Source organism: Mesitornis unicolor, unplaced genomic scaffold (genome assembly GCF_000695765.1).
Source record: "Mesitornis unicolor isolate BGI_N332 unplaced genomic scaffold, ASM69576v1 scaffold47631, whole genome shotgun sequence".
NCBI lineage: Eukaryota > Metazoa > Chordata > Aves > Mesitornithiformes > Mesitornithidae > Mesitornis > Mesitornis unicolor.
This window is the reverse complement of record NW_010165352.1, coordinates 32,634-41,403: the sequence shown is the minus strand read 5'-3', so window position 1 is coordinate 41,403 and position 8,770 is coordinate 32,634. Positions and strand designations below refer to the sequence as shown.

At 43.5% G+C, this 8,770-nt stretch overlaps 1 protein-coding gene across 1 annotated transcript; it reads right to left on the bottom strand.

Moving 5' to 3' along the window:
• Nucleotides 1-715: 715 nt before the first annotated feature.
• On the bottom strand, nucleotides 716-8,391 carry UFD1L (ubiquitin fusion degradation 1 like (yeast)). The gene is made up of 11 exons (XM_010194598.1): nucleotides 8,248-8,391; nucleotides 7,579-7,611; nucleotides 6,608-6,729; nucleotides 6,138-6,268; nucleotides 5,665-5,737; nucleotides 4,904-4,972; nucleotides 3,638-3,703; nucleotides 3,299-3,346; nucleotides 2,147-2,235; nucleotides 1,262-1,343; nucleotides 716-841 (listed from the first exon to the last, which is right to left on the bottom strand). The coding sequence occupies exons 1-11, from the start codon at nucleotides 8,366-8,368 to the stop codon at nucleotides 767-769; spliced, it is 909 nt and encodes a 302-aa protein (XP_010192900.1). The 5' UTR covers nucleotides 8,369-8,391; the 3' UTR covers nucleotides 716-766.
• Between the last annotated feature and the right edge of the window lie 379 nt (nucleotides 8,392-8,770).

The window sequence follows — 8,770 nt, the reverse complement described above, 5'->3', positions numbered from 1 at the left end:
GTGCACAGGGGTTTGGCCCCGTTACCCACCCAGACGCTCAGTAACAACACGCCGGCAGTGGAAGAGATGCACAGGTTATCACTGACACCGCTATTCCAAAGCACAGGACACCAGAGCCTTGTACTCCCTCTCCACCACCAGGCAGAAAAGCTGGGTGTTGCCTCTGGCTACACATGTCATTAGACTGCTACAGTACATTATTGTATCTGAACTATTAAAAGGCATGTTATTAATTATAAATATAAAAAGCAATTACAGAGGGATTGCTTAGAATGATTTATAACCCAACACCTGAAGCCAAGATCAAAAAGACTCCCTGCACAGAAGTTTTAAACACCCAAGTGCTAGCCTTCATTTGCACCACACCAAAAAGCTCACCTGAAACTGTGGCTATAGATAGATAAAGGGAGGAAAATATCAAGCACAGAGCAACATGAGACCATCATCACTCAGGATATAAAGGGGAGGATGTAGTCTAAGAACCGGGCCTTTTAGTCAGGTAGAACTTGCTGGTTTTACTTCTCGGGTTTATCTGAGATCTACTTTCCCCCTCTTTACAACACATACAAAAAACTCCTTCAGAATTTCTAGAACTTAATTTTCAACTAGAAAATTAAGACAGTCTGACAGCGCTGGTTTTGAACGTGAGCCAGTAAAAGTGTTCCTGTGCTGCAAAACGATCTCCCCTTGCAACTGCAATAATGAAGATTCAATATGCTGCAATCGTTATTTTATTTTCCTCCTAACTGACTACGGGTACCGCAGCTTAGGGTTTTCTTCCCTTTTTGCGCAGGGATTGGCCTTCTCCTGAAAAGGCAATAAACCGGCTTCCAGATTCATCCTAGAAAAAGGAAAGAGGGGAGAAACAGTTGTGACATCTTTGCTCTCTGCTTGTGTGATGAAAGCCGAGTTATCATTAGGAAGAACATTCCGTCGGAGCAGTGACTGTGGGCATTTCACATCCTTAATCTACATTATAACCACTTTCTTCCTCAAAATAAAATATGAGCATTTCAGGGACCTTTCAGCCAACTGAAGCAACTATGCACCAGCTTATTAAACTCACACCAGGCCAATCTCTTTACATTAGCAATCAAGGACACAGGAGGTTGTTGTCACCGAACTCGAACTACTTCTGAACTACTACCACGTTTTACAGAAGCATGCTGTGAAAAATCAAACATGGAGAAAGGAACCACAAACTTGGACAGTAGTTCTGATGTCCTAATTCTGTGCAAAACTGGGAAGGCTCCAACTTTACCTCTTCGATTTTCTTAACTAGTGGACGTGAGTTTCTAATGAACGTGATTCTACCGATCTTGAAGTCATAGTTGGGTATTCCTCTGGAAAAGAAGCATACAATTATGAAAGAAGAAATGTTGTATCTGCCATCCAACTGAACACAGTGAGACCTATTCCCTGTCCATCATTGTACCAACACTGGCTGAAAGTTTTCATTACCAAGTAATTCTAGAGTTAAACCCCTGAATTATTTGCTGAATACAGGCATATGTTGCATGAAGCAAATAACCAGACACTGCTGTACAAGCTTGGCTGTGGGTATGTTTCCACATAGCCTCTGGTTTCCACAGGGCCATGGACACAATTTTCCACATGGGTTCAAGTTTTATTCTGACAGGTGTAAATCACAGACCACCACAAGAACCACATCCCTGCACACTTCCACCAAGTCTGAATTTAGAAGTTTCCTTCTAAGAAACATCCCCCCCCCAGCAAAAGAAACCAAACTAAAAAGAACAAACAAAAAACCAAAACCAAACTCACAAATGGTTTGGCTTTGGTTATCCACCCAACTCAAAAAAAGTCTTCACTTGACATGAAATTTCACTTTAGAAAACCGGCAGGGTTCTGTGCATCACTTGGTCCAGCCCACCAGCCCACACTACATCTGCTGCCTCTGCCCGCTTGCCTTCTATAGAACCAGAGTTGACTGAGTTTTGGCAACACTAACTTAGGAGCTGCACCTTAAGTGGTCCAGGACGTCACAGTCAGTCTAGATTAGAACATTCATATTCTAAATCCTTCTTATGAGGAAGTTAGCTTGTTTATATCGATGTAGCAGAAAATTAAAATCTGCTCAGACACTGATCCTTCACTTGCTGACAGCCAAATGGAACAGTTATACCTTCGAATGTCTCCTGGTTTAATTGGCGATGGACTAGGCTCAACACCTTTCTTCTTGCCATCCAGTCTGTTCCCAGAACCAGAGAATGCCTGTGTATACATAGCGAGTTTTAGTTTAACAATTAGAGAGCAGTGTAGGGGAAAGGGACCTGGGGGTCCTGGTGGACAGCAGGATGACCATGAGCCAGCACTGTGCCCTTGTGGCCAAGAAGGCCAATGCCATCCTGGGGTGTATCAGGAGGGGGGTGGTTGTAGGGCAGAGAGGTTCTCCTCCCCCTCTACTCTGCCCTGATGAGACCACATCTGGAATATTGTGTCCAGTTCTGGGCCCCTCAGTTCAAGAAGGACAGGAACTGCTGGAGAGAGTCCAGCGTAGGGCTACAAAGATGATGGAGGGAGTGGAGCATCTCCCTTATGTGCAAAGGCTGAGGGAGCTGGGTCTCTTTAGTTTGCAGAAGAGGAGACTGAGGGGAGACCTCATTCATGTTTATAAATATTTAAAGGGTGAGTGTCACGAGGATGGAGCCAGGCTCTTCTCGGTGACAAACAATGACAGGACAAGGGGTAACGGACACAAACTGGAACACAGGAGGTTCCACTTCAATTTGAGAAGAAACTTCTTCTCAGTGAGGGTGACAGAGCCCTGGCCCAGGCTGCCCAGAGAGGTTGTGGAGTCTCCTTCTCTGCAGACATTCAAAACCCGCCTGGACGCCTTCCTATGTAACCTCATCTGGGTGTTCCTGCTCCGGCAGGGGGATTGGACTGGATGAGCTTTTGAGGTCCCTTCCAATCCCTAACGGTCTGGGATTCTGTGAACTGTATTTTGCATTTGACAGCGCACTGCACAGGGACAGTTTATTCTGTAAAATCTTACTATCATTTGTTTAATTCTTTGATTAAGCATGTTCATTTTTAGTGCCTACAATAAGCTGATGAGCACTGGGTGTACGTATGTTACAGTCTCCTACAGACTGCCCTGTAAGGGCAGCAAGTCATACTGCTACTGCCTGTAAGCGCCACAAAACATTTGCAGATACTTGCCCGTTAAATGACAAGCACCTCTAAGAACCGGTACTGGTGTTCTGCAGTTGTTAAAAACAACTTTCCCTCACCATCTACAGCACTCAGAAAAGAGCAGAAACAGGGAACTTACGCGAAATCCTATGTCACTCACATATCCACTGTGGTCTGCTTCAACATCCTGTGAGGGGAAAAACTGGTTACTCCGTTGTGTTCAAGCTGTGATAACGTGGCACACAGGAAAACAGCTCCTCCTATTTCTGACCAAACAAAACTTCAGAGTAATCAATTTCTGAAATCAACAGTTGGTAAACAACCATCTCCTAAGTAACACAAGCAAAAGCATCTGTAAGTAAAGTTTTGTCTTACAAAATTGTTTCAGGAAACAAATTACTTTGGAAGCTCACAGCTCCACTGCAAGCAAGGCTGATTCCTAGAGAATGCATTTTTGAAAAACAAAAGCTTAACTTACTGTGGTCTCTTCATGTTGTGCACTTCTTTCTGGTTCTTTGTACCCCAAAGGAGCATCAAAATCCACCTATTCACATAAGCAGCAGGAAAATAAGCATGATTCATATTTTTCTTTTAATCATAAGCTTTATAGTACTATTCCTCAAGACTCCACAAACTATCGCTCCATTCTGATCACGAAAAGAACTGAGGTTTGTTTGCTTGTTAAACATTTTTAACTCAGAAGTAAAAAGACTAAGGCTCCTAGGAATGAGTCTTAGCATGTAATTGAAAAAGAGCAGTAAAACGGCATCCCACAATGTCACTGGAGTATGAGTCAAGACAAGGCTGTTAAATAAAACTCAGCCTCATTACAAAAACATTGAATCTAAACATTAAATTCTAGGCACTACAGCCACCTGATGGTACAGGAAATGCAGCTCACAACTACAGATACGGTTACAAAGGTACATAGGGTACTCTCAAATGAGTCATCTTCCTCATCCCATCTGATTTTACCTCCTCTGCAGCACCAGAGCTGCTTGGTGTACAGTGCTGTCACTAAACAGTTGGTTGACAGTCGGCTTCACATGAGCCAGCACTGTGCCCACGTGGCCAGAAAAGCCAAGGGCATCTTGGCCTGTATTAAAAACAGTGTGACCAGCAGGGCCAGGGAGGTGATCATCCCCCTGTACTCGGCACTGGGGAGGCCGCACCTCGAGTGCTGTGTTCAGTTCTGGGCCCCTCACTAGAAGAAGGATGTTGAGATTCTGGAGCGTGTTCAGAGAAGAGCCACAAGGATGGGGAGGGCTCTGGAGAACAAGCCTGATGAGGAGCGGCTGAGGGAACTGGGCTTGTTTAGCCTGGAGAAGAGAAGGCTGAGGGGAGACCTCATCACCACCTACAACTGCCTCAAGGGAGCTTGTAGAGAGGTGGATGCTGGTCTCTTCTCCCAGGTGATGGGGGATAGAACAAGGGGAAACGGCACCAAGCTGTGCCAAGGGAGGTTCAGGTTAGAGAGAAGGAGAAAGTTCTTTACTGAGAGGGTCGTCAGAAGCTGGAACAGGCTGCCCAGGGAGGTGGTGGAGTCACCATCCCTGGATGTGTTTAAAGAGCGGGTAGACGAGGTACTTAAGGATATGGTTTAGTGGGTAGACAGGAACGGTTGGACATGGTGATCTCAGAGGGCTTTTCCAACCGAGCGATTCTGTGATTCTGTGAAACGAGATGCCCGCTCCTTTTGGGAAGACACAGTAAAAGCAGACTTTCCATGTCAGCTTCAACTTACATTCATGTCACATTCTATGATGGACACAGCCTTATCCGGTTTGGTCTCCATTACCCGAAGCTCATAGATCTGAAATAGTAATGAATATTTTAAGACTGCAAAGGAAAGAGCTCACCTCGTGTACAAGAAAAGCAGAGCAAAACCTTTCCCTTCAGAAAGCTTCAAGAAAACTTTAAAATAAAGTGCTCCTTAGGTTGAGAACTGGATATTGCAGGGTCTCTACAGAACATGAGTGAAGATTTTTAACCTAGATAGAACATTGCTGTATGCTGGAGCTACAGAACCTACCTTTTACTGTACTTTGCTGAGCTCTTACTGTACCTTAATCTGCATTTTGGAAAGCAAATTATGAATAGGATAAAATGAAAAAGAACTTATATCAGCAGCATAAAAATGTATTTTCTCCTAAGTCAAAAACCAGTCTAAACAGTAGCTCAGGAGAAGACTTAACTGACCCCTTTTCTCCAATAGAAAACTGACTGTGAAATACACTACCTGGAGTTGTCAACAGTACTGCATAGCTCTGTGTTGACGGTTTCAGCACCAACATCCAACAACTGAGCTCAGTCTACAACCCCAAGTGATCGAATGCGCACATGTTGCCAAAAATACTTAGCTATAAAATCTATTCATAAGGTGCAGTCAAAGTAGGCCCAGTCTACTGAAATACACTGAACTTTTTTTTACACGAGGCAGAATTTATTTCCTCAAATTAATGGTTTCCAAACAAAAGCTGCATGGACTGGTGGTGTATACTGTACCTTTTCATTGTAGTTGATGGCAATAACATCCCCAGTAGTCAGACAAGCAAAGTTTCTCAATGCATTTTCTAATCTTTGGAGTACGTTAAGATAAAACATTTGTTTCCAATGCAACATCAAAGCTTTAACATTACTATAACTCTGATTCTTGGTCTGGCAAAGGTGGTTTGAAAGTCCTCAGTACTGTATACAGCCTTTTAGTAAACATTACGGCATGCAAGTTCTTCCAAAGGACATTCAAACTCATTGGACTTTAAGCCAAGATTCATGCTGCTTCACTCCAGGCTACACTTCATGTCAGCAGTTCGTAACAACTTTGTACATAAGCTCTCCATCCTTTTTCTTTTCAGGAGGAACAGCAGTAACCTACAACTGGAAGAGTATGAGCCGCACCTGAAAAGCCAGCTCTGATTCATCGTTCCAATTCGGGAGAAAACTTTTGTCCCCTACTGCATAATTGACAGGAAGGATACACAGCTTTGGGATTGGTGATGTCAAGAAAATCAGGACTCTGTGGCTGAAATTTTGAGTAAGTAGCAACTTGAAGATTAACACTCTCCACTTGCACCAGGCCTCCCTCCTCCAGCAGCAGGTTCTGCATCATCTGCAAGCATGAAAATAAAAATTCAAACCACTAGCAACAAGATTGATGTTTCTAATTCTCTTCCCTTGTGTATACAGACTTTCTGTCCATCATCTTCCCCGAAATGCACCAGTTTAGCACATTTTAATTTCAGGAAAAAGAGACAGGTGTATCTCGAACAGCAGTCTGCTTTGTTTACTTAAAACTCTCATGGAGGGAAACCTGAGCTGTGACTGAAAGCTGCTGTAGGAACACGACTAGCAAAGACATTTCAGGAAACATTCTACCTCTTCAATATTAAATGGGCAACTCCATAATCCTACTCTTCAGGTTTTGACAGCTCAGCATGAGACAACTCACCCAGTGTGGCAGGTAGCATATGCCCTCATCGGCCACAAATTCAAGCACCCCACAGTGCGTCATTCGGTCTGAATTTTTATTGGTCAGCTTAAACAGCATCGGGTAAGTAATATTAAGTCGGCCTGGTAAGAAAGGAGAAAAAAAATTGAGTTGCTAAAAGCCACCAGCATATTTCTGAAGCTTTCAGAGATCGAATGTTATCCAGGGAATGGGCCAGGCTGTAGGAGAGGATTCTCCTCACCAGTATTTCAACTCCTCAAAACTGCAAATCCAGGAGAGAATGCAGACACACAAATACCGTACTGCCACTGCACTTCGGGCTTTAAACGCCTCTCCCAACACTTCCCCAAGCTCAGAGATGAGCAGGCAACAGGTATCAGCAGAGGAATCTATTATTATTATGACCTTGCGCTATTATCAGTTAGCTTCTACCTAACGAATTTCAGCATACCCTACCTATTTTAGAATTAAATCCTGACTTAACTGATTTCTCAAAGAAATTCTATTAAGGCTAAAACTCAGAGAGGGGGAAAAAACCCTCAGTTAAAAAGGCCAATAAACACCATTTATACTACAGATTCAGTTGTCTTTTTCCTCATTTCAAAGTTAGTTATCACTTCTTTTGTCTTTAAATTAAATTTTGCTCCTGACAACAGAGCTCAGAACAAGCAGGTTGAGACTAAGAACTTACTAGATTAACTGTGACCATTATACTGAGCATACTATTAATAGTTAATAACTACTGAATCATGCCTCATGTAGCTCAACACATCAGATGACTGTACTTAAAGACAGACAAGCCCCATTAATTTTGACAGATAAAATATTCCCAGGACACATTTTTTGAACTAATTAGCCTCATATTCTCTATTTAAGTCAGATTTTAATAGACGACTAAAATAACGTAGTATTTGCTTACACATCTATTCATATTTCTAATGTTGTTATTCCAGAGTAAAATATTCACTTACTGAGTTGATCCAAAGCCGACGGTGGCATAATTACTGCAGAAATGAGTAAGAATGTAAGATTAGGAAATGTATGACTGTACAAAGAGAACATAACATACAATTTTATCATTCCTTTCTCTAAAATCTCCTCTAGAAAGAGGAACATGACAAGGTTTTACAATACCTAGTACGACAGAAAATGTTTCCCAAAGGTAACTTTATCTTTCGGGGCTTAGAGGTGCTCTTAAATCAATGCCAACTCAAAACAACATAGCATTGGTTGGGCAGCTTAAAAATTAAGTTGGCCAATCTATTCTCTTTGTTCAAGCTAAATGAGTTACAACAAGGAGCGGGGGGGGAAAGTCCTTAATCATAAATTTCTACAGCTTATAATCGATCCAAGATTTTAACAACAGACTTTAAAAAGAGCGTCTTCTCCTAAAGCTCATAAACACAGACTCACTGGGTAAGTTTCTTTAATTACAGAGCAATGTGATGACAGATGAACCCTCCTCCTTCTTCCTTAAAGCCCCACCCAGGGTGCTCTTCTAGCTCCATCCACAAAGCCAACACTGTGTCCCCATGCCGTTCAGCAATGTTTCTGCAGTCTTGGCCAAAAGCTGCACTACTGGATAGTATTCACAAACACTCTTCCAACAGGTTATTAGTCAAAATAAAACATGCACATACTCTTCCCGCCTTTCTCCACATCTGACCTGTCATTAGGTCCAGCAAGCATGGAGACTGAGAAGCAGCGGTATTGGGTTGAGAAGCGGTTCTGGAAGACCCGAGGGATGGGGTGATCAAACATATTAAACGAGAACTAGATGGAGGAAAAAAAAAACCAAACACAAAGAGAAGAACGTATTAACAGGCACCGCAGCACACCGAAGGGTCACCGCGCTCACGCAAGTCTCCCAAGTTTAGCTACAACTACGTTTAGAAGCCGCGCGGTTGATTTCCCTGTCAGCTGAGGCGCCCCTCTTTTCTTCCTGGCACTTAGGCGCTGTTTGGGGAAAGATTTGTGCGCCAAGAGCTGCGCGGGATGGACGGAAAATGGAAGGTTAAAGGACGGCTGGGCTGCCCGGGATGCGCTCCGAGGGGGAGACGCCGACACTCGCCGGCCGCTGACGGCCGCCTGCCCTCAGCCTGGCACTCCACACCAACGCCGCAGGGAGGCTCCGTGAGCGGGCACCGGGGGAGCCACCGCAGG